The 26,891-nt window shown below is 44.9% G+C and overlaps 2 protein-coding genes across 2 annotated transcripts in view; one reads left to right on the top strand and one right to left on the bottom strand.

The window, feature by feature from the left end:
- LOC144772316 (uncharacterized) overlaps window positions 1–11,952 on the top strand; it is a 43,749-nt gene extending 31,797 nt beyond the window's left edge. Inside the window, exon 2 of the mRNA XM_078656547.1 lies at window positions 758–11,952. Within this exon, the coding sequence (XP_078512673.1) occupies window positions 1,439–2,689 (1,251 nt within the window). The 5' untranslated portion in view covers window positions 758–1,438 and the 3' untranslated portion in view covers window positions 2,690–11,952. The remainder of the gene's footprint in view (window positions 1–757) is intronic.
- The window catches only part of LOC144772318 (uncharacterized), a 429,171-nt gene that overhangs the window by 101,367 nt on the left and 300,913 nt on the right, over window positions 1–26,891 (bottom strand). The gene's annotated exons all lie outside the window — the stretch shown is intronic.

Here is a 26,891-nt window from a genome sequence, read left to right as displayed (position 1 = left end):
CGTACTCTCTAACCTGAACTCTTCGTTCCTCTTCCGCCTTCCAATTGTAAATCCCAGAAAAGTGTGTGTGTCTTTTCAGTCACTGTTACTGTGGAATTCTCTTTCTTTTTATCTCTGATTGATGCTTGATACCCTTGTTTGTATAAAGCTTCTAAAAACTTGGCAATTTCTTCAATAAAACCTTAACCTCTGGCTGCAGCGTTCTCTTCTTTAGCACTAGAAAACTGTAGTTGGTATTGCTGTACTCCTTAAATAACTGGAATAAATACATGTTTTAGAAGCTTTCTTATTCTTCTCAATACATTCTGTGGATATCGCCATTTAATGATAATGTCATTATATCCATGTCAATTCATGCCGTAATTATTGGATTAGACATCCAGGTTTTTGTTTTAATCCATTTTGTCAGCAGTCATCATTACCAATCTTATCTATGTTTCTTATTATGTATTACTTATATCTCAGTGTCCATTATAATTTGTGTTATGAACATTGTTAGTGGATGACTAACAATGTGCTTTGGATCTCATTACAAATTTGCAAATCATTTGGTTCATAAATGAATAAAATACTGTGGTCACCAAATTGTTAATACTAGTTCTATGCTAATGCGTTGTGACTATAACATACAGAAGCATTCCTAGATTTTGTTACTTCTTATCCATACAAGAAAACAAATAGATTTTTTAATGCTGATATTTTTATTTTTTGGCTCATAAAATGCTAATGCTTATATATATATTTTTTTGTCCCGTAGGTGAAAGAAATCCAGAAAAAAAGCAATAGTCAGAGGAATATCGTGGACAATTGGAACTGCAATTCAACTTTTGAGACACTAGCCCCCTGAAAAGTACGAAACAGTTTTTGGAGACTTTATTCCACTAAAGAATCTCTATATAATTGTTAGCCATGTGTGCTCCTTGCGCAAACAACCTTTTTCTGTCAAAATTGGTAGCAGACACCAATGGATGCCTCATGAATGTGACATAGTACGTCACAACAAAGGAGTAAGGAGTAAGGAGTATTTCATGAGTATGACTACAAATTAACATTCCGAGGACCTCTAATCCATCAAGGGACCCACAAAGGCGAAAGGCCACACAAATGTACAGAATGTAATAAATATTTCCAGGAAAATAACTTTGCAGTTCTAATACTATTGCTAAGAATTCAGAAGGTAGAGAGGTTATTTTTCATCTATATGTGTAAGTAAACTGCAACTAACTTGAAAGTACTAACCTGGACATACACAGGAGAAGCTACACACATTAGCCCAGTGTCTCTAGCATTTTATTACAAGGAATTCATTATTTAAACATAATGTGTGCATTATGGAGGAGACGCACACATGCTCTAAATGTGACAGAGATTTCTATATAAATACCCATTAGGAAAACATCAAGGAGATCTCCTCCTACTAAGACAAAATAGATCTGCAATGTTTACCAAGACGTCTGTTAGAAAAAGTAATTTGATGGCAGGCAAACAAAATCATACTGAAGAAAAAACATTTCACTGTCTCAAATGTAAAGGTTTTTTCACAAATGTCTCTCTCATTGGACAACAGCCAGGCCAGACTGAACCAAGACCATATAAATGCAGTGAGTGTCACCAGACGTTCATTACAAAGGCACTGCTGAAGATGGATCAACAAACTTATACTGGTGAGAAACCATGTGAATGTTCTGAATGCAATAAGGCTTTAAATCAAAAGGGTGAACTAGCACTACATCACAGAAATAACACTACGGAGAATCCGTATACATTTTCTGAACGTGACAAGACTATCAAAGAAAAGAGTGATTTATCATCACATGAGAGAATTCAAGATGGGGAAAAACCATATAGATGTTCAGAATGTAATAAGACTTTCAGTCAAAATGCAAATCTGAGAAAACATCGGAAAATCCACACAGGGGAGAAACCATATAAATGTTCTGAATGTGACAAGGCTTTCAACCTGAAGAGTTCTCTTTCAGTTCATCAGAAAATCCACACAGGGGAGAAACCATATAAATGTTCTGAATGTGACAAGGCTTTCAGTAGAAAAGGAAGTTTAAGGCTGCATCACATGTCTCACAGTGGTGAGACTCCTTACAAATGTTCTGAGTGTGACAAGGGTTTCAGAACCAAACCTCAACTAATGCAACATCTGAAGGTTCACACTGGAGAAAAACCATATAAATGCACTGAATGTGACAAGACTTTCAAGCAAAAGGTTGCATTATCATCACATGAGAGAATTCACACTGGAGAAAAACTATATAGATGTTCAGATTGCAATAAGGATTTTCGTCAAAAAACACATTTGATAACACATCAGAGAACACACACTGGCGAGAAACCATATAAATGTTCTGAGTGTGTCAAGTGTTTCATCACGAAGGGCAAGCTAATAATACATCATAGAATTCACACCGGCGAGAAACCATATAAATGTTCTGAATGTGAAAAATATTTCAGCAGAACAAATGACCTGTCCATACACCAGAAAATTCACACTGGTGAGAAACCGTATAAATGTTCTCAATGTGAGAAGGCTTTCATTACAAAGAAAGACCTGATGAAACATCAGAGGATTCACACTGGTGAGAAACCATATAAATGTTTGGTATGTTCTAAAGCTTTCAATCAAAAAGGTAGACTGTTGACACATCTGAGAAGCCATGCATCTTTACTACATGTGTAGGACCAATGACAATTGACATAATTTACAACGGTGAAGCCATATGTATTTACTTAATGTGACAACTGTTTCAAGGAAAAGTATCATCTTTCACCCCACCTGAGAAGAGATTAAGGAAAGAAATAATATTAATATACTAAAGCACTGATTACGAGTTGAGTCATTATTTATTGCCCCTGATAAATACTGATACTATGTGGTACATATGTGATGTATTTATCAGGTGCCATAAGTAAGACCTATTACAAGTTTATGGGGAATAACATGCATGTTTTGGTCTTTAACGCACCTAAATCCACATGATACTGTAAACACCATATGTTTTCCCCTGTTAACTTTTGGCAGGTTTGGCCTGCCAAAATGTAACAAAGGTTGAGCTATTTAACTGGGAGCGCTAGGTGGCACACGAGCGGAATCACCGCCGTGGTGTGAGGCTCCTGCAGCCTGGCACAGAAATCCTGTAATTATCCTCTCCTTCAACAAAGTACTCGCTCTGAAATACGGCAGCAAGTGGAGCCCAACGTACAGGGTACCCATGCGCTAAGTTTGGAGACAGTTCGCCACGGGGCGTCATCCCTGCAGCTTTCGGAGTGAGTGCCGGTAAAAAGACCATGCGCGGCGTGGAGCTGCCTGGCAGACACTTTTGGCACGCAAGTGCCGCGGTGCCCAAGTGGTGACAGGGCTGCGGCATTGCACAGACAGACGGAGCTGCGCGATGAGTGCCGTTGCAGCGCGGCTGGTGAGCATAGGCTGTATGCGACACAGAGGGTCCAAGTGATTGCGATGTGTGGAGGTGGATTACGTGTGTGCGGCTCAGCAGATATCGGGCCTGGGGTCCCACACGGGTGGCGGATTGGCCATAGGTGGCAGGTGCCCTTGCTGTCTGCCTGTGAAGAGCACAGCGTACATCAAAGCGGCACGCAGGAGGCTCCCCGCTTTGGCAGGCGCTGATAATGGATAACTGGAGAAGTGTGGCTCAGGGGTTAGAGGCAGCAGACCCGGAAGCTGAGATCGGTCCTGGACCACGGTTCAACTCCCCGCCTCGGCGGGTCTTGGGCTAAAAATTCCACGGACTCGATAATTCTCACCCCGGTGCCTCCTCGACTCACGGGTTCACACTCTGCGACTCTGGGCAATAGCTTGCTTAATCTCCACAACGGCCCCTCGCGGCGGGATGCCTGACTTTCACCTTGTGGATACCCTGCTATCTCACAGGGGAATACCAGGAAGGGTTCCCTAAGCAAGCGCCGGGAAACCCACTGCGGGTAGCTGTGCGCTATATAAGCTCAACTACATTTACATGTACATTTACATAATGGAGGAAGAGCAGCGCTACTTCACAGAGCTGAATATTTATCCAGAACCCTGGGATGAGGATTTGAGGCGGTGACACTTGTGCGACAGGGCGGTGCGGCTTCCCGCACAGGAGGGATCACGCTGCTAATTTATTGGCTCCTGTGCTTCCCCTGAGGCTTGGGGGCACCACTACTGGGACACAGGAGAATGGAGGATGGACGACCAGGCTACCCAAACTACACCTCCTGGGTGGCACCCTGATGGCTATGCTGGGTGCACGCTGACTGTTATCTCCCCCTGCCATTGATTCCAGCTGCCCTCCTAAAGTACACTTTGGGAGTAGACTGTTAATAAGGTGCAATGGGCAAGCCTGACACGTGCCAGCCACGCCTTACATTTGACGCGAAAAAAGGCCCATGGAAGCAGACCACAGAGGTGAATAATGGCTCCGAGAGCTCAACACAGGACTCTAATTCTGCGCAGGGTGATGGCATGCAGGCCACCCTACAGGAAGTATGACCGAGGTTTACGAATATGGCTGATAAGATGGACACGATGGTCCACAAGCTTGAGGGCCACGAGACACGAATAAAGGAAGCTGAGCATCGCATATCGGAGATTGAAGATACCACGAACCACCTCCGCAACACGGTCACACAGATGGACAAGCTGCTCAAAATAATAGCCGCGAGACATGAGGATATCGAAGCGCGCAGCCGGAGAAAAAATATTTGCGTAATTGGCATTCAGGAAAGAACCAACACGGGCAGGCTGGAACAGTATATTGAAAAATTGTTGCTGGAGGTGGTGGGGGTGGAGCAGTTATCTCCCAACTTCATAGTCGAAAAGGGCGATTGTTGAATTATAGGGATCATGATGTGGCCCTGAAGGTGGCTAGGGAACGGAAACAGCTGCATTTTGAGGGGATCTCTTTCACAATGTACCTGAACTTCACCACACATGTCCAGGAGGAACGACACAAATTCCTCCAAGTGAAACAAAAACTGTGACAGGCTCAAATTGATTATGCCCTTCTTTATCCAGCGCGACTTCGGATCACATATCAGGGCAAACAAATTATCTACATTAAGCCCCAGCAGGTCGAGGACTTCCTTAAACAGATTAAGAAATTGGCAGCTGCATCCTCCACACAGGCTGGCTCGTCAAGATCACAGTCACTTTCCTCGGACTGATAACTACGTCGACTGTTGGATATTTAGCAGGTTGCTTACTCGCGGCTGTGGTCCTGCGACTGAATGGACTGTGCCTCTACCATATGATCCATGACACGACGGGGCGTTTCTTAGATTGGTTAAGAAACTCTCCACATGTGGGCATGATGACTGAACTGACCAGGCACCCCTGAAGCCTACTAGGGGACGTCTTTGACATCACAGGCGTTCCTGGAATGGCAAGGGGTTACCTGTGGATCACCTAGTTGTTTCTCTCCCCCCAAAGGGTGATCCCCTTTTTGTCTCAATCGAGACCCATTCACTGACTTAAAGATTGTAGCACTAGTTGTTTACTGGGTATAAGGGAGGGGGCGGGATGTTTAGTACTGGCCTGATTGGGATGCTTCAGTGGGTGAGGGTGGTATAGGTTTGGATTAATGTACTTCATGGTAGAAGTAATTCGGGGCTCATTTCCTTTTATGGTGCTTCTCATGTTGTCCGGTTGTGGTACTACGTAATGTGGTGCACTAACAGTTATTATAATCACGGTGGAACATGGGGGATGGGGTGGATAGACACGCAGTGAATATAATGTCCTGGAATGTTAGGCGCCTAGGAGATCCGAGGAAGAGTAGGCAGATATTAGCGTATTTAGATCGGCAACAGATAAGTGTGGCGCTGCTCCAGGAAATTCATATAGACCCACGCTCCCCGGGTACCTTCGCTAGCAAGTGGGCGGATGGCAGGTTCTTTTCTTTGTATTTATCGTGTGCTAAGGGCACCGTTCTCCTGATAAAGAAGCGAACACCCTTTGCATTGGCGGGTGTCTTGATCTATCCACAGGGACGTAATGTGTTAATATGGGGCTGCATGGGTAGAGATTCCGTAACTATAGTTACTTGCTACAGCCCCAATGTTGACACGCCTGACTTCTTTAATGTCATCTGGGGTAAGGTCGTGGGTATAGGATCCACACATGTGATTTGGGGTGGTGATTTTAACATTGAACTCAATCCAGCCCTGGATCGCTCTAATACCTTGCTGCATCACTACACTAAGTCTCGGGCGCCCTTACAGGGCATAATGGCAGAGGGGGGGATTAATAGATAGTTGGCGTTACACCCACCCACAGGTCAGGGAAGGCACGCATTTCACAGCACATGCTGGGACGTGGGCACGACTAGACTTGTTTGCTGTCCAGAGGTTTCGGCCAGGCCATTCAGAGGGTACTTCACCTAGCTAGGACCTTTTCTGATCACTGTCCCGTAAAACTCGTACTTACACTTCCAGGTTATGACACCCCTAGGTCTAGCTGGCGGTTACAGCCTACCGCTCTATTGGACACTGTCTTTCATACTGAGCTGAGGGAAGAGATACAAGATTTAGGGGTAGATGAGGAGCAGACGATGGCCCTCATTCTACTCGACCTAAGTGCAGCGTTCGACACTGTAGCACATTTCACCTTGCTACAGTGTCTGAACAAGGGTGGAGTTACGGGGGCAGCCCTGAAATGGATTCAATCCTTTCTGTCCAACAGGGGCTTTCAGGTTAGACAGGGGGAATACTACTCTCGTAGGTTCAATTTGGACCAAGGGGTACGGCTCGGCCCTGAGTCCAACCCTGTTTAATCTGTATGTGTCCCCCGTAGCCAATATTGTGGAAAGCCATGGCATGCAAATAGTGTCATATGCCGATGACACACAACTGGTCATCTCGCTGTCACGGGCACCTGATGTTGCGGCATCCAGCTTCAGTGCCTGCATGACTTGTGTAATTCTATCTGGCTTTGCCTCCTTTCCGCTCTCATCCTAGCGCGGGGAAACGCCGGTGCACGTAAACCAGGCGCTTTACAAATGTCCTTAATAATAATAATAATCTGGAAGGCCTTTAAGGTCACAATATGGGGATACTGTATGGCAAAGAGCTTTGGTGTACTCGGGGATATCCAAACAAGGCTCCGAACGTTGGAGCGAGACCTAAGAGGGCTGGAGGTATGGATGGGGTCTGGGGAAACGGGCCAGGCACAGACTGATTTTCGTGAGAAATTATCAGATTACGAGGAGACCGCAGCATGTGGGGCTAAATTTAGAGGACGGTATTGGGTGGCCCAAAGGTGGCCCAAAGGTATGGAGAGGGCGAGAGGCCAGGGAGGGCTCTGGCTGAAGTGATTAGATGACCGCGCTTCTCTACTTATACCAGTATCGTCCAAACAGTTTACAGTATGGCAGAAACACTGGGACTCGATCTAGAGAGAATTATGAAATTACAATTATTTCTAAACTGCTGTTTAACCACCACATTCTGTAGTCAAGCGAAGTTATATATATAACATAATGCATCTCTGTATCATAAGAATGCTTGAAACTGAGCTTTTCATTTCAAGGTGCTACATATATATTTGTGAACATGAAACAATTTTGGAGACCTTATTGGAGTTGCAGAAACCTTTAATCGGATCTGAAAATCAGTCAGTGCACTCATTGAAGTGACTCCCTTCTTTTAAGTCCTTTGTTTGCTAGGCCACCTCTGGATCTGAGGCACACAGCAAGGAGGAAAGAAATATGGGACAAAGAAATCTGAAACCAGGGGACAGATTTGTTCCTTGAAATTAATTTATAATGAGTAATTCCCTCCAGTCACCCTTCCTGAGTGTGCTTGTTGTTATTGCATCACTGCATTTTGACAATTATTTCTCTCAAGATCTGCCATTTACACAATTGCAATAAGACCAATAATTCTCGTCTGACTATTTGTGAGTGGATGTGGTTAGTGTAATAAAATTGAACAGCCCATCTCAAGGAGCATGGCGAGATGGCAGTAATACTTTTAAGAAAAACTTTACCAGTTTCAAAATGAAAAACAATATATTGTTCCAGTTCCATGACAGTTAATAGAATACAGTACATAGATGTGAAGGAATATTGTGTACTGCTGCTAAATATACATATGCATTGCAGTTGACCCTGACAAGAGCACAGACACCAATAGTTCTGCAAAAGAATAAAATGTGATTATACACAACAAGTTGGAGATATTTGTATTAAGAACACATTGAGACACTTCATAGAGAAAAACATTCAAAGAAGATTAAAGTATGATCACATTTGGGCACTCCTGCTTTCTGACCGACATTTGGCAAGTTTTCCACAGTGGCTATATCAAAATGAATCTTTCCACAAAATATGACTAATCTGCCCATGTCATTTTTCAACAGAACTGAGAACCATTTGTTTTTAAACCATTTTAGATTCATTAACCCCTTCGGTGCTGATGACGGCTCCGGGTCGTCATGAGTTACGGTGGGCGTGTGCTGATGACGGCCGTGAGCCGTCATGACCACGCCCGTGATCGGAATGTCCCGCACAGGCGTGGAATTCCGGCCGCAGCCAGGGAGTTAATACTTGATTTTTCTCCAGTGTGCCTAGTGACAGAATCAGCCATGAAGGGAGGATTTTCTCACAGCTTCCTCTGATAAGTTACATAAATGTTACATCGTTGCTCATTTAATGTTTCTCACCAGAGTTTTTTACTGGCAGCCATATTGAACTTTTGTGAGCAGAATGTCAAATTCTGCATTGTAGCACTAAGTGGATTCTGAGAAGTATCCATACATGCACATGCCAATTACCTGATGAGATGTTCCCGGCCTAGAAGAGGTGTGCATTTGTGTCTCTTCGTTTTATGCATAGCCGAGATCTTTTTCTAATGTGCAATGGCTGTTCATTGAAGGAAGGCAAGTAATTTATTGCACAAACTCCTCTTTAGTCGACTTAATGCTGACAGGATATCAATCTTGAAACATGTTTCTAGGCTTTTTGGTTCTGTGCTGTTGTGTCTCTTTACAGGTTCTAGATTTCCTTTAGCCGTTCCTCTGCTAAGGCCTTAACCACGTCATTGCTTCAGGATAACTGGCTGGACATTATCAAACCAGGTATTTAAAAGTATTTGCTGTTCTCTAATCTTTGGTTACCTAAATTAAATTGTTTGCAAAGTGTCCTCTTGCATTTTGGTTCCCTGATGATGAATATAGAGTTTGATAAACAGAAATTTCTTGGGGCATCTGCACACAAACAGCAAAATGCTTGTGTTGCTTATTCTTAGAGACATCAGGAAATGCTGTAAGTAGTTTGCTATGCCTATAGAAATTGAACAGAAGAGAGTCAAGATGCAACCTTGATTGAGTACTTTTGTCTGTGGCAAATGTTGTGCATCGTGTGCCATTTAGGCCTATCCTGTAGGTGCTTTAGAATCTGTTTATAATCTGGCTGTTATTTCTATGCGTGGATGTGGATAACCAGACTAAAACTCTGTGAAAAGTCCCAAAAAGCACTACACAAGGTTATTTATCTCGAGGTGGAAAACTCCTAGTCAGAATGTTGGAGTTTGAAGATCTGACCTATTGTCAATAGACCACCTCTAAAGCTACCTTGCGTTAGGTTTAAAAAGTTTTTTCTTCCGGCAATTCATTTATATGTTCTAAAATATTTGTGTTTTATTTTTCATCTTTATCAATGAAACTGATTGGTGTGTGTGAGCTTGGTTCTGAGATCTCACCTTTACTCTTTAGAGGTACGACCAAGCTTGCTTTTCACAATTCTGGTAAGCATACTATACTTTATCAGGTGTATACTAGCCTGCCAGGATGATTGAAGGTGCTTTCGCAGGTCTTTGGTGTTCAGTGTCTGCACTATGTCTGCGGCTATCATTGTAGAAAATAGTTTCAAAATATCTTGTACAGTAGAGTTTATATTATTTTGCATGTACCCTATACGTTGATACCAATAACCAGAATGACTTAGCATTACTGGCAACTGCTTCCTCGGTAAGATACCATTTCTGCTTTTCACATTGAGTTTTATTTGCTAGCTTTTTGTACCCTGTTATTGAAGGTTTCAATATAATTTCGCCTTAAGGCGTAAAGAAGCTCCGATGTTGTTTTTTCCTTCATCATCAATCAGTGTTGATTTTCTGTTTTTCCTTTTTAAGATTGTTGGCAGGAATTTGACTTGATAAACCTGACACAACATTTTCTATGGGTTCCTCATAGGTTCTATTAAAATGTGCCCGATCTGATGAGGTGTTTTACTTTGCACAAACTCCTCCAGTGTCGCCTGATTGATTGATTATATTGAGACATGAAGAATGACAGTTGATCTGTGTTGACCATTCCCTAACGTATCCTCCTTTTGATTCACAAGTTCCAATTCTACATTGGGATATGTACGTGAAAATTCAAACTTATTGGAGTATGATCTCTCTCTGGGCTCCATGGTATTGCTGTTACCGCCAGGTGTTTGTGCTGGTATAATTGTGCAAAAATGAAATCGATAATACATTGATCTATTGTCGAGCTGACCGTTAGTGCCAATGATGAGTTATCTGGAACACCACTCAGGGCTGAAGCTAGCTTGTTTTCAAGGAAGAACTGTTCCAGGCTGGTATTCTTCTTGTCTCTTCTACGGAAGTCTTGGGAGATGATTGGAGTGCCATGTTGGGATGGGAAAGTCCCTTGGAGGGTGTACAGATGTGTTTCCTTGCTCTATGTCTTCAAATGAGAGTATCTGGGATCCAGGTTTTGATTTTGGTTGTGGTTTCATTCTAATCTAGTGTGTGCAGAGGACTAGGCCTGCCCCTTGATATAAAAAGAGCTCCTGGACCTGTCGCTCCAAGCATGCCACCATTTCACTGACATTGGACTACTGTTGTTAGTCTGGAATATAGAGCTCGGGTGGCAGCCTACCGTGTATTGCTAGTCAGTGGGTGTGACCCAGCCTCTTTACCTGTGCCAGTTGTTGGGGTATTCTGGTCTATATCTAAATTAAATATTAATAAAGAAAAAATATGAATTCATTTATTATAATTCAATTACTTCCCACCCAATTCCCCTATAAACCCACAACCCGCTACAAACCTAAAAACGCTAAATTTAATTAACCTAAAATTAATCGCTGCTAAAAATGTAACATATATTTTTTGAAAGCAATACTTATTAAAAAAAATCAATCACATACTTTTAAAATACATACTAAAATATATAACACTCATTTAAAACTCGATATTTTAAACAACTATATTTTTGCAAACGATATTACTAACTGATATTTTTAAAATATTTCTTATCTTAAAGCCGATATTCTTGACCACGATATTCTTGCTGTCGATATTTCTGTATCACAATATTTCTAACCCGATATTTTTGTATGTCGATATTTGATTCTCGATATTCTGTCTGTGCACCATGAATTGCCAGTCCGAGGTTGTGACTCAGCCTCTTTACCCGTGTCTCTGGGGTAGAGGCCTACTGGTGCCAGAATAAGGAGGTGTGTGGGATCCTGGGGTCCATTATGGATGCTGCTGGCCTGGCCTTGTGCACCCTCGTGGAGGTAAGCTTGCTTCCTCAGGAATTGAAAGTATATTGCTGCCATTCCTGAATCTGAGGGGAGGGGACCTAGACACTGGAGTAGCAAGAGACAAGGTGATTTTTAAAATTCTGCTTCATTGGGAGGAGCTGCTGATTAGTCTTCTTGCAGCCCTGTCATTTGGTAGATGGTGGAGGTGAAGAATGGGGTTGCAGATTCTTGTTCAAGGTGAAAGGGGCACCTTAGATTAGGCCTCCTTTTTACTTTCCCCTGATCACTTTTCAGTGTGGCCTGCTAGCTTTGTTGTCGGGTCACCGCATTAAAAGATTCAACCACATGTCACCATCACAGAATCAGTTTAATCAGTGGAAACAGTACTCACAATAATAAGCATTCATTATAATGGTAAATGTTACCTGATCAATGACCACGTTGTCAATAAAGCATTTTTGATTGAAAACAACATATGTGTCAGAGTCATTCTTCACAATCTCTAGGCCTCAAAATGCAGCCGTAGGACCAACGTGAAGGGGTCTCTGTACTTCCCAGCTTGAGTATGCAGCTCTGGCTCAGAGCGCCTCAGAGCCAAATGAAACCCCTCCATGGGGCACATCTTTAACTCCCTTGGAGACTTATGGCAGGTTTTTGTAAACCTCTCCTGGGGGTTGCTGTGTTCCTTGCCATCCCTAGACACATCAGGCACACATTGGTTGTGCATCTGTGTTTCCAGGGGTGCTACAAGAAAAGAAAAATGTGCACAATAGCCCCTGCCGGTGGCTTTATAGGGTGCCCCAAACTCCAATCCATAAATATTATATTGGCAGCTTTTTTTCCCATGCAGCCCCTTGTCGCATGTCCATCTTTCTTTTTGTATTTTTTGCTGGGTGTCCTGGTCCCACCTGGGATACCTACAACTATCCTGCGTTTGTTGGAGGCTGTGAGAGGGTGCCCCAAGAGGCTGCTGCCTCAACGGCCATTTGCGCACAACACCTCTCTCCTGGCGCCATATGAGAGCTTGTAAAACGTCTTTCTGCCCCCACCGGGCTGGACCGTTTTCTGCTCACAGCCACGGAAGGATGCTTGCAACATCCCCTGTCGACGAACAGCATAAGCAAAGAAGTGTGAGGCTGGCATACCCGATCCCCTTCAAACATGGGCACGAGAGGCAGCATCGCAGATGGTCTTCAGAGGTCTTCTCCATACGTGACACGAGGAATGTGGTCCCCAAGATGCTGTGCAGGGTCCTAGGGTATGGGACCAAATATTAATATTTATTATATGAATTTGCGTCAGCCCCTTGCCCTGGCGCACCACAGTGGTAATTTCTTGAATGGCTATACAGCTGCAAGGACTTCATTCTTAACTTAGTCCCTGAATGACTGAGCTGTATCTCTGTCCCTTTGGACCAATATTTCGTTGGTGAGCATTTTGTTTTGCTCCTGGTGGCAAGTTCTAGCCATCAAGAGCACCCGTCCGAGGTGTCCTGGCCTCAAAAGGTTACATTTGTGGGAAGCTGAGATTTCTGGCTCCCTGCACCGGTCTTCTCTTTTGCTTGGTTCCTGGTACTCCTCACCCAGTTTGGTCATCTTGTGCAGCCCTTCCACAACCAGCCAGCAGGACACCCTCCTGTCTGCATCCCCCAGCCAGCAGAGCCTCCTGCTGTCTTGCAGGGCATCTGTGTGGGATACTGGAGTTTAGGCTTTTTCCCCAACTGGTCCTCTTGAGGGTATTAAGGGGCCAGTGTTACTGTCTCTGGAGAGACCCATCCTGGTCCTTACGGTCAGCTGGAGTCAAAGTCCTTAGTCCATCTTTGCAGGGCATTAGATATGTTCTCTTTCCAGCTGGGCATCCATTCTGCTGCTGTCAGCTCCCAGGAATAGGGTCTTCACAATTGTCTCTACCTTGTGCAGGAGTTTCTTAGTGGTGGTGGAAATTATTAGGGGCCAATCAACCCTGGCCAAACCTATGAAGCCACATCATTCCTCCAGCCCTGTCCCTACCCTCCTGTCCAGCATTCTGAGAAAACCTAAAATGGGGACTTTATGATTTCTCTGATAACAATTCGTGTGAGGGCCTCAGCTCTGCCCATAGTTGACATCATTGCCGGACTCCTTCCCGCCAAAACTTCAAAGGTGAGACCCTCCTGTGATGGCTGCAATCTGGCCCTCCTCCCCTGTTCGAATGGGCCTCTACTATCCCAGGTGCAGTGTGACTAGTTAATTATCAGCTACAGATTTCCTTTCCACTCCTTCCTTTCCCAGTAGCTGAGTCAGCCGCTCATGATTGCTCTTTTAGTGTGTAGAGGCCCTTGTTCCTTCTGCTTTTATTGACTTTCCCGGTACAGGGGGGCAGGGATAAAGAAACTGACCATGAACTGGTACTGAGCCATATGATAAACCCAGATGTCCTAAAAAATGTGGTTGTGTGTTTTTGTGAACTGAAACTTCAAACTGTGTGCATGTTTTAACCCAGTTTGATACCTCGTGGACTTTGTAGGCCTGCGTGGAGTGAAACTGTACTTCAGGGCAGATTTTGCATAAATGTATAATACAGTGAAAGCACTACAGAATTTCCAGTAACAATCACAGACGTACACTATAAATACCTGTTCAAATTAAAATACCTACTCCAGGTCAGTACCAATCCTTGCAGAGTCCCACATGTAACCAGACGATCGTCTCTTATACTAGCTACACAGAAGCAGCGTATCTTAAAATGCAGACACTGGTAGTATGCACAATAAGTCCAATTACCATTATCTTGACATGAGTGAGAATTAAGTACTGAGACTCGCTCGCAATCTGTGAGGCGCAACCCGAGGGGGAAGGGAGGGGTGGAGTTCTGGGAAGGGGGGCACTCATTCCCCAGCCTCACTGGTGCCTGGATTCCAAAACGTTTGTTTTTGTTTTAGAAAAGACAGCCCTCCTGGGGCGGCTAGTTTCACTTGCTAAAATGCTTCAGCTGAGTCTCCTGTGCTGTGAAAAGCTTTCGTGCCAGGGTGCCTGGTAGAAATGTAAATATGCCCTATTAGTTAATCTGCGAGTGCAAAGGGGGCTTGGGACCCCTTGAACCACTCCAACCTTTGTGATAACAAAGATTTGTTTGTTTTTGGTGGTAGGGCAAAGAGTTAACAACTGGGCTGTGAAGTACTTGCTTGTAAACCTAACTATATTTACACAGCCCTTAGTACCCCTCAGGAGGTGTTGAAGGGACAGTTCTGTATATAGGCCCTGGTATTTCTAAAATCTACATTTTGGAAGCACCATTTTATCGTGAAGCTATTTACACATTTTGTATCAGACTATCTTATACTGTGTGTAATTCAAGTGTAAAATAATGGCTTACATATTCACAGTGCTTTCTGTCACAGGCTGTGACCTCATAGCACTAAACATTCACAAGTCACTATTCTCCACTGCACCAACCAAGATTTCATTTTGTGGCTCCCTGGTTACACACAGACCTTTGTAGTGCATTAACTAATAGTGTTAGAATTCATAATGTATTACAGTCCGGGTTTGAAAAATCCACACGACCGCTCACATTTGCGAGTCAGATTCATTCAGGATGATATATTTTTAGGTCCTACTCACCCTTTCTGGCGAGTAGAAAGACGAACTGACACTTGACCTCTGCCTCTGAAAGCAGAGGAAATGTGAGAAGATAGCAAGATTTAAAGGCATCTTTATTGCTCACAAAGTAAATGAGCAAAATAAAAATGCTTTTAAATCTTGTTAACTTGTCACATTTGCTTGCTTTCAGCTTCGGAGGTCAAGTGCATTTCAGTTAGGTCGAGGAGATTTTGTAGATTACTAGACCTGCAGGTCTAGTGCAATTTTTTTGATTTTCCTAGCCCTGACAGTGCACAACGTCTTTTTTTGTTTATTTTTTAATTTACCCTGCCCAATATTTTATATGTACGTACCTGATGGCGAAAGACCTAACAAATGTACAAAATATTTTGGAACTTATTTTTGAGAGGGCAGCGCCACCAGAGCATCTCTTTTTATTGATGCTTCAGCGGCGCAAGTGTCTCAACCATACCTATGAAGTGGCGCAAAGTCACCCCGCGTAGCTTTCCATGGCCTCATAGATATGGAGTAAGACAAAGCAGCGCAAGTCACTGTGTTGCCTTACTCTGCATCAAGGAGGTGTTCCATAGGCGTTGCGTTGGCGTTACCTCACAACATCCATTGATTTTGCTGCTGCCCCATCTTTACAAAATCTCGTAAACCTGGGGCAGCGGCAAAAATGTACGCCTCCCCAGTGGAGCCGTAACGAGGAGAAATGTTTTAATTTCTCCTTGTTTTTTCCTCTTTCCATGTGTGCTGCATTCTGCAGCCCACGTAGAAAGAGGAACACACCTCTCAGGATTGTTTTTGTGAAGGAAGGTGCCCCAGGCATTTGGTTTACCGGATGGGGCAGAAGGTCAGAGCCTGGAGGGATACACAGAGTCCTGGATGAGAGAGTTACTTCACCCAGGCTTACTCTCTCCACAATTTGTAGTTGAGCGTACCCATAGTGTACCCGGCCGTAAGCCTCTTTCGGGAGCTGACCTGCGCCCTTTCTTGTTTCGCCTGCTGCACATCCGGGATCGTAACGCGATATTAAGGGAAGTGGGGAAGCACCCTGGTCTCCTTCTTACCCGACAACACTGCTCAAGTGCAGAAGAGACGCGCCACCTTTGGGGCAGTTAAACATCAACTAACAGTTCTTGATCTTCGGTACTATCTACTTTTTCCAGCTCGCCTACAGGTCATCTGAAATGGCAACACCCGATTCTTCGACTCTCCATCGGAGGCCTGGGATTGGCTGGAAGAAAATGGACTGGCGACTGCACCCATGCCCCCGGATGACTTCCAGATGTGAAAAAGGGCCCGACGTAACATTCGGAGAGGTAGGGGAAGAGACGCATGACAGAGGGCATCCCCTGTATCCGCCCCGGACCCTGAGCAGATTTGGTTGGAGCGCCATGAGGCATTACAAGTGGCAGCCGCCCTCCAACCTACGAGACCATCACCATCCGCTGGCTCCACAACACCTCCATCAAGGTCTAATGGGGATGCTGGTCTGCGCTGGAGTGGTTGGCAGACACTAGCTCACCTCACCTACCGACCATCACACCTCCGACATCTGATTAAATTATTTGTCATACATATGTAATACATATGTTGACTCGATTATAGCCAGATCACATGTAATGTTGTAGTATCACTGAACCAGTCCTCACACCTGCTTCCGGCACCTCAAGTTTCATACCTATGTCATGCCATGCATATGCGATGCTTCAGCTTAATTCCACCTCATTCTGTTACTTATGCGGGGGATGGACCACACAGACTCATTCCTACTCTACACGCCTATTTGGAGTCATTCTTTGACAGCGAGTTAATTGCCACAGTTAGGCACAACTGTTTGGGTTAACCCCCGCTTGAGGTTCGCTCTCATGAAGTTACATATCTTATTGATTTCACAATTGTTTTTCCCCCTAGAGTTATCGCCTTATCAAGAGACATGTTGCCGTCGCGCAGACACCTGTAGTGTAAATCGGCTATGTAAGCTGAGTTTGGCAGATTCACTTCGCCCTCTTGACTAATCTTAACGTCATAACCTGGAATGGGAGGGGTATACATACTCCCGCTCGGAGGTACTCTATATATGCATACTTACAACGTAGAGCAGCTAACATCGCCTTACTACAGGAGACACACTTGACGAACCTAGAGACTGCCCGGTTGCGACACCGCTCGCATGGGCAGGTGTACAGCACTAATTACTCAACCCTAGCTAGAGGGGTGTTAATCTGGGTGAAGGTGGGGGTCCCTGGGGAGGAGGAGTAAATGGTGATGGACCCTGCTGGATGCTATGTTTTCCTCAAGGGTACGCTTATTGGGCAACCCATTCTCCTAGGCTCTATTTATGCCACTAATATGGATAAGAGCACCTTTCTTTGTAGCGTATCAGCACTCCTACCCCGCTGAAAAGATGTCCCATGGCTTTTGGGGGGAGAATTTATTTTGGTCTTGGACGTCTCACTCGATTGCTCCTTCCCTCCCCTAAACCGCTCCACAGCCTCTTCAAAAGCACATTCCCTGAGCTCCTGGATGGGGCACTGGTCATTGACAGATGTCTGGCGCAAGTGTAACCCTGACGCGCAGATATACTCTTTCTACTCACCTGTCCATAACCTACATGTGCAGCTAGACTGCATAATGACCTCAGCAGCTCTGACCCCCCTAATCCAAAACACAGAGTACCTGGGTCAAACGCACTCAGATCATAATTCCCAGATAATGCATCTCGACTGGACTGGGAGGTGAGGGCCCCACCGGTCCCTACCTGGGGGTTACAAATAGCTGATGCTGCAAAGAAAATGTGACTACTATACTTGCCAGTTTTATTTTTCTTATCACAAACCAGAGACCCGATTCCTTTATACATTATCCTTAATCACAGGATGTTTCGCAGAAGCAGAGATTCAAGCCATGGGACAGATGTACTATTTACTAGTCGCAAAATACTGGTCGAAGTTTATAACCAGTAAAGAAATGTAAGAACCGACCTATGTCAAAATAGTTGGTTCTTAAAAATCTGAACTGCTGTGGGTTGGAATCTAACCTACTTTATTAATAATAATGAGGTAAGACGGAACTTATGACTCACCACAATTGGAGCCAAATCAATGAAAAACAAGCTTTCTTAAGCTAAAGCACAGGAGGTTGTAAAAGTGGAACAATATCAAATGAGAACAAGAAACTGCACTCCCTCCAAAGAGGAGCCATGATCTATGAACAATAATAAGCAAACTATACAAAATGGCTTTAGTACATTTTATTGTATATGTAGCAAAAGGATATCTCGAAATGTTTTAATGCATAACTTCCTCAAATAAGCATTTATAATAAATCCAATCCATAACAGTGACCTAGAAATATTCGACCATATCAGTCACCACCATCCATTGCAATCGCACACATAGAGCATCCACTTGAAATGTGTGCTCAGCTGTACATTAAATTCCTAACAGATCCTCCACATTGAGCAGATATAACTTTCAATACATATGAGGTGTGTTTACAACAGAGAACAAGGGTCATTCTTTGTGGAAAAACATGTTCCTCAGAACCAACATCATAATAGTAATGTCATTTATAGATGGGAAGTCAGAGAACATTATTCAATACGTTTCCATATGATTGAGCAGACTTTTCTTTACCATATTATTGGTTTTCTCTTCCATATAACAGGCATCTGTACCAAGGACTCTGTGTTGGACCTTATTAGGCCTGGTGAAGTTGTATACATAGTTCTGCATCTAGAAAGGGCTGGGCATCTGGCCTCTTATGACATTCTGTCAACCTCTTGGTCATACTTGCACCAGTGTACTTCCATGTGACCACCTCCAACGGGGACTAGAACGGATTAGGCACCTAAACTTTGCCTGAACTAATGAAGTGCAATGTCAGAGCCCCTTTCAGAGGGCCGCGGAGCAAGTAGAAGTTACTGGGTCAAACCTTGGGGATTGAGGCTTTTAAATCCTGTTATCCTGGGACCTGACCTACTATGGGGCTTGAGTAGGCCAAGTACTAGCCCTTCATCACTTGACTCTGTGGTATTGCAAGTTGAGGAGTCCAAGACTTTTCTGAGCCAGGTAGGTGCAAGTTATGCTGAACACAGAAACAACAGCAAGGCAAGTTAATGCTGCACCACCTGAAGTAATCACTGTATCCACATATCCCCTACATACAGTAGTTATACAGTGATTTAACGATAGAAATGAATGCTTTCAAGCAAACACGCACCACAGCTTTTTAGATAAGCTTGTATATTTTTCTTTTGCATATTACTTTTCGTTGAAAACAGACTGTCATACAATAGAAGAATGAGTGATTAATTAGTGACGTATGTGACATGGGGTGATAGAAGTGAAAAGACTGTCAACAAAAAAGATAAAAATAAAGATACATAAATAATCAAAATGGTGAACAGTATATTTAAATCTCTGTCGAGGTGTTTAATTCCAGTAGTAACCTATAACTTCAACTTTTTATGGTTACACTGTCTAAAGACACGAAAGAGCAATACATCAACATTTCGCCCCAAGTGTCTGTATTATAGGTACATCACGTTTGGGCTTCTTCAGGACAAAATTAAATCTAATGTGATAGCCTGAATAACAGAAAAGGGGATGGTTTGTTTAGAAGAGTGGTTTAGAAATCAAGAATAAAAAGCCACCCACCTCATACATAGACTCACCGAGTAGTGGTAAAACGATGTAGTTCTTGGATGTAGTGCAAAGTAGTCCTCCTATCAAGGCATCTATGAATGAGGGGTATAACTCAGTAAATTGCAGAAAAAAATAGGGATGTTGCAGAAAAAGTTAAACGGACTTGGGAGCAATACACTCACCATCAGTTAATTAACAAGCCACTGGAATAGCTTCATCTCATGAAGGGAGCTGATGCTGATCAGTCAGGACTGCGGGCCTCAGACACGACTGCAGAGACTCTGTCTGGACTGCAGGCCTCAGCCACGAGTGCTGAGACTCCATCAGGACTGTTGCATCACCTCCACGAGTGCGGAGACTCCGTCTGGACTGCAGGCCTCAGCCACGAGTGCAGAGACTGCGTTAGGACTGCGGGCCTCAGCCACGAGTGAGGAGACTACGTCTGAACTGCCGGCCTCAGACACAAGTGCTGAGACTCCATCAGGACTGTTGCATCACCTCCACGAGTGCGGAGACCCCGTCTGGACTGCAGGCCTCAGCCACGTGTGCAGAGACTGCGTTAGGACTGCGGGCCTCAGCCACGAGTGCGGAGACTCCGTCTGGACTGCAGGCCTCAGCCACGTGTGCAGAGACTGCGTTAGGACTGCGGGCCTCAGCCACGTGTGCAGAGACTGCGTTAGGACTGCGGGCCTCAGCCACGAGTGCGGAGACTCCGTCTGGACTGCAGGCCTCAGCCACGTATGCAGAGACTGCGTTAGGACTGCTGGCCTCCGCCACGAGTGTGGAGACTCCGTCAAGACTACAGGCCTCAGACACAAGTGTGGAGACTCCGGCTGGACTGCAGGCCTCAGCCACGAGTGCTGAGACTCCATCAGGACTGTTGCATCGCCTCCACAATTGCAGAGACTCTCTCAGGATTGCTGGCCTCTGCCACGTGTGCAGAGACTGCGTTAGGACTGCGGGCCTCAGCCACGAGTGAGGAGACTACGTCAGGACAGCAGGGCCTCCACAATGAGAGCGAAGACTCCGTCAGGACAGCGGGCCTCAGACACGAGTGCAGAGACTCCGTCAGGAATGTGGGGCCTCAGACACGAGTGCAGAGACTCTGTCAGGACTTTGCAGTGGTGCTGCTGTTGGGTTCCTCATCCTTGATACCCAAAGCAGGTACATACTTGTTGAAACATCTCACCTAGGACCTAGGTACCTCAGTTCACTGGCATCATAAAGCAGTGGTGTTTGCTGTGGCACAAGAAGCAGCAGCATTGGAGATCTGTAGACTCACACGGCCAAACAGAGATTTGTATTCCACATTGAGTCCACACCTGTCAGCCTTTCCATCTGAAGACTACATCTTCATGGATCAGTTTTGAGAAATCTTCACAGGATCAGCACAACAGCAACCAGACCACTTTTTCCTTACATGTAGAGTTTCCAACCATAACCTTGATGCCAGCGTAAACCTTAGTAACATAGATATGGATGCGAAGGTAAACTACTTGCATTTTTTGCAACTATGGCTCATGATTTCAGATGAGGCTGTAAAAAAAAGCACGACTATTATACTTGACACTTGTCTAGGGTTTGCCGTGGTCCTAGCTTTCTACCTCCGATGTTTGCTTCTTGATCACAGGCCTGAGTTGTTTTTTTTACCTTTAATTGTCAGTAGGCACGATTCTCCATGCAGGGACAGCTCAATTAATATTCTAACTCCAGTGTACAATATTTTGGAAAAGTATAACTTTTCTCGTAATAGTTCAGGTGGCGTATTTAATACACAAACATCAGTCCTGGAATATTTTTGGCAGCCCTGTGAAGTATCATGCATGACTAGTTTGACTGATGCATTTTAGTGCTGATGTCCACATCACTGCACTAAAATGCTAATGTCACATACAATTAGAGCTCCCTTATGGACAATTAGCTGCTGTAGCACTGCAGCATCACATAAACTCAGCAGCCAGCACGATTGCTGTGCTACCCCATGTAGTTATTATGAGCCAGGCCAGGGCGAGGAGAGGTGTCTCTTTGCTGTGGAAATTTGGCTTGGTCTAGCTAATTTGTTTAATTTCACTGAAGTGAGTAACAATTTCTTACATTGCCTGCCTCAGTTGTAGCTTTTCGACAGGGCAGTTCCCCCATTCCAATGATGCTGTATGTTAGAAATGTGATTTTTGGTAGGCTATGGCATATGCCAAAGCCAGGCAGAAACCACCACTCTAGTCAGGATAAGGGAGTTACACTCCTAAAATAACCCCTGCTCCCCCCCCCTTGGTAGCTTGGCACGAGAAGTCAGCCTTATCTTAGAGGCAGTGTGTAAAGCATTTGCACATAATCAACAGCAATACAGTGTAAGCACTACAAAAAGACACCACACCAGTTTAGAAAAATATCCAATATTTTTATATACTTAACAGAAGACCAAAAACGATAAAAATCCACAATAAGGTTCCTAGAAATCTGCAGTTATCATCATAACCTTGAAAAACAGTTCCTTGAAGTTGATAGCTCCATCCGGGGCTATCACGACCTCGTGAACAAACAAATTCAAACAGTTCTGGCTGACCGCGGTGTCGCGGGCCAGCTACGGTGTTGGGAAGACCCGAAAACAGTACCTTTTAGAAATGCAGGGCATCGGTGACCTCGTGTTGAGCTTCTGAAAGCACGGCGTCCGCAGGCGTCGGTTCCAGAGGTCGGTGCAGGAGTCGTCGGGGCCCTCGAAGTCCCATATGTTGCAGATCGAACTCCTCTCTGTTGAAGTCAGGAGCGCTGGCGTCAGCAGGCGTCGGGTGCAGCAGGGCGAAGTGCAGCGGTGCGGCGTACGGTGCCCTCAGGTCGCGGTGTGAGCAGTGGCTCAGTGGCGGCGTCAGATGGCAGTGTCGGTGAGACCATGGTCACGGTGCAAAGTGAATGGGGTGCTCGTCGTGGTGCTGGCAGGTCGTGGTGCAAGCAGCGTCGTCCTCGTTGCTGAGGCGCTGTCGTCGGCTGACGTACTGGAGTCAATGGCATCGGTAGGCCAAGGCTGCGGTGTGGGATGAGGGTTGGTGCGTTGTGTAACTTTACGAACGGTGCGCTTGAACCACTGTGAAAGCAGCGGCATAGATTTCGGCGTGGAACAGTGTCATCGGGGATACCAAGGCGTCGTCATGAAGACCAGGTTCGCGGTGCGGGGTTGTGGCGGTGCCTTCTGTGGTGCCGTCAGGACACAGAGTCGGCAGCGGCGTTGTAGACATCGTCGGGTTGCTTTTCTTCTGTTGCAGCACAAAACACACAGTCCCCAGTGCTGAGGGCAGAAGACCTTGAAGTCTTTGCTGTTCCTGAGACTTCTTAAACATGGGGCAAGCTGTACCTCAAGCCCTTGGAGAAACAAAAGAAGATTGCAGAAAGTTCAGTCCAGTCCTTTCACTGCCCAAGACAGAAGCAGCCACTGCAGGCCAACACAGCAAAGCACACAGCAATGTGGCAGTTCCTCCTCACAGCTTCTCCAGCTCTTCTTCTTGGCAGTCTTCTTGGTCCAAAAAAGTTCTAAAAAAAAAAAACAGGGGTCTGGGCCCCAATATTTATATCCCGAAATCCTTTGATCTCTTAGGCAGAGAGTGTCTGTGCCCAGATAGAACCAGTTCTGCCTTCTCTGGTGTAACTTCCTGGCAGGAGGTGGAGACGGCATGGTCAGAGGCAAACCAGGTTCTTTGAGGTGCAATGAAATCTCCTCCCCCTTCCACAATTCCAGCCCAGGTCTATTCAGCCCTTTCTTGACCCACATAGACTATCTGGATCCACTCCTGCTCCCCAGCCTTCTGTCATTCAAAACCCAGACAGGCAATCCACATTCCAGCACTGGCCAAGTTGACATGGCAGTACCAAACTGCGCACAGACACAGTGGTGGCAGGTCTGAGTTACAATTACAGGCTGCTTATGTGGGTGGCACAATCAGTGCTGCAGGCCCACTGCCAGCATTTGATTTTCCGGCCCTGGGCACACACAGTGCACTGTACTATGGACTGACTAGTAAACCAAATATGCAATAATGGAAACACCAATCCATAAGAACAATTTACAGGGAGCGCATATGCACTTTAGCACTGATCAGCAGTGGTAAAGTGCCCAGAGTAATAAAACCACCAACCACAGGACAGAAAATATACAGGGGGAAGGCAAAAAGTTCTGGGATGACCCTGCAAAAAGGGCCAAGTCCAACACTTTCGTATGAGCATGTTACCCTGCAAAGTTTTCAAGGTCCATGCATGACTAGCTGTTCTAGACTAGGTATTTTGTTTGCATTCTGGGACTTGTAGTCTTTTTGTATTACTTTATAAAACCAGGACTACAATCCTCAGACAGTAAAGAGGCTATGTGAACTAAACGCACACTAAACATCGGAAACTTGGCAGCTTTACAGGGTGGCGGGTTGAGAAGGCCCTGGTTAGCTGCGAACAGCTTCTCCAACAGTAATGCAATTGCTTACAGCATTGTCAGATAAGTTAATGATTCACCTCCGGGGGCAGCACCTTCACTAAATTGAGGGGGGACAGCCGTTCATGGATATGGCAAAGCCACCCATGACTATGGCCACATTATTTATTTATTTATTTATACGATTTATATAGCGCGCAAATACCCTGGGGTGTCTCGGCGCTGAACGTAGCTGAAGAGACGCTGAATGGTGTTACTGGTTATAGAGCCAAGTTTTTATTTGTTTTCAGAATAGCATCAAGGATGGGCTGTTTTTGATGTGCAGGGGGAGGGTATTCCACAATCTGGATACGGCCACTATGAATCGTCTATCTCCCCAGGCCACTTTTTTAGTGCGCTGGATTGGGAGCAGGTGGGACGTGGATGAGCTTAGGGATCTTTTGGGATTGTACATGTGCAGAGCTTTTTTTAAGAACTCCGCCCCTATATTGTTTATAGCTTTATAGGCGATGCACAGAGCCTTAAATTTAGTGCGGCTTCTGACCGGGAGCCAGTGGAGTTGACGAATGATGGGAGATATTGAGGTGATCTTTGGGGTACGGGTCAGAATTCTTGCTGCCGCATTCTGGATTAACTGCATTTTGTTAAGGACTTTCTCTTGTGCATTTAATAGAAGTCCATTGCAGTAATCAACCTTAGATAGTACCAAGGTGTACATGAGGGTCTTGCCGGCACTGGTAGGAAGAAAAGGCAGGAGTTTTCTAACCATTCTAAGGGTGTAAAAAGACGAGGAGACAACAGCATTTGCATGGCTGGTCAAAAGATAGCTTGTCATCAAATATTATCCCTAAGTTCCTGACCTTAGTAACAGGTAGTGGAGGGGATTCCCAGATCAGAAGGCCACCAAACTGGGGACCAGGAGGGAGTGAGGCTGCCAAAAATCACGACCTCAGTTTTGTCAAAGTTACGTTTTAGGCAGTTACATGCCATCCAAGAACTAATAGCCATCATACCTTCTTGAAAGTTGACAGCAACTGCTCCTCCATCATTATGTATAGCCAGTACCAATTGGGTATCATCGGCGTATGATGTTAGCCTTATTCTATATGCTTTAATGACCTTGGCCAAGTCCGACACATATATGTTGAATAATGTCGGACTTAGCGAGGATCCTTGGGGAACTCCACAGGGGAGAGTAAAAACAGGGGAGTAGTAGCCACCAAGTTTGACTGACTGTTTACGGTCAGATAGAAAGGAGGTCAGAAGAGTTTTCGCCCTATGATGGATACCAATAGAGGATACACGATCGATCAGGATGGTATGATCGACCGTGTCAAAGGCTGCGGACAAGTCCAATAGTATCAGGACCGCCGCGCCTCCTTGGTCGACGATCATTCTGATTTCGTCCGATGCCTTTATAAGTGCCTTTTCTGTCCCATGACCCTTCCTAAATCCATATTGGGTGTCATCCAGGAGATTATTCTGATCAATATAGTGGGACAGCTGGATATTCATGATTTTTTCGAATATTTTGGATGGGAAGGGAAGAGATGCAATCGGTCTGTAGCTTTTAGGTTCTGCAGGGTCAAGAGTGTTTTTTTTTTTAATAAGGGCTTAATGATGGCTTTTTTCCAAATGGATGGATAGGAACCTGAGAGGAACATGGAGTTGCATATTTTAGTAAGAGCGGGTGCGATAAGATTGAAAACAGGCTTGAGGATGGAAGGTGGGCAAGGGTCGAGGGGGGATCCTGATTTAGTGGTTGCTATTAGTTCTGCTGTCTGAGTAGGGGAGATTTGACTAAATTCGCGAAATGTAATGGAGGGGGAGCTAGAGCTAGTGTTGTGACTAGGGCGATCAATGACCGCCTTGGATGCGAAGTTGGAATAGATGTTGTTGACCTTTTCCTTAAAAAAGTCAGCCAGGGAATTACATAGGTTTTGAGAAGGTTCTGTGATTGCACTTGCCGGTGGAATGGATAGTTTCATTACTACTTGATAAAGTTGTTTGGCGGAATTTTGGGCTGATTTTATTTGTGTAAGATAGAATTTGCTTTTTTCTGTAGTTAGAAGTATTCTATATGTGGCAAGTGCTTTTTTGTACACAGCTCTATCATTGTTATCATAATGTTTGCACCATCGCCTTTCTAGATTTCTACAGCATTGTCTTTCCAGTCTGAAGGTTTCTGTAAACCAGGGGGCAGACGGTGAGGTCCGATTGGGTAACATGTTCTTAGAAGGTGCTAAAGTAGTAAAGGCGTTATGTAGCCAACGACAGTAGTTGTTGGAGGCTATATGTGGGTCTGTTCTATCATCCGGTTGAGTGGATGAAAGGGTTGTCCGTAGGGTCGAGACATCAATGTTCTTCCAGTCTCGAAATTGAACAGAGGAACGAGAAGTGACATGTGAGTTTTTGTGATTGGACATTACTGGTCCCAGCAGGAATACAATACCTGGACTTGTTGGACTGCAAGGATGAGTGGTGTTGGAGAAGAGTTGTTACATTTGGGAAGTGAATAAAAAAAGCATATTGTAGTGTTCTGTGCCCGCGCGCCTTTCGCACAAGGGCATTTTTCTGCTTCTGTCTCACGCTGCCCGTTTGCAAGCTAGACCCTATGCTGACTTTGACAGTTGGAATTAACGGTCAGGAGTCGTCTCCATCATCTAGAGGTGCTTGCACGCATGTTATGCCCCTCTGTGGGAACTTGTCTCTACAAATAAAGTTTACTTGAAATCCCTTG

The sequence above is a fragment of the Lissotriton helveticus genome, chromosome 8, assembly GCF_964261635.1.
Source record: "Lissotriton helveticus chromosome 8, aLisHel1.1, whole genome shotgun sequence".
NCBI lineage: Eukaryota > Metazoa > Chordata > Amphibia > Caudata > Salamandridae > Lissotriton > Lissotriton helveticus.
This window is presented reverse-complemented; position numbering and strand designations above follow the sequence as displayed.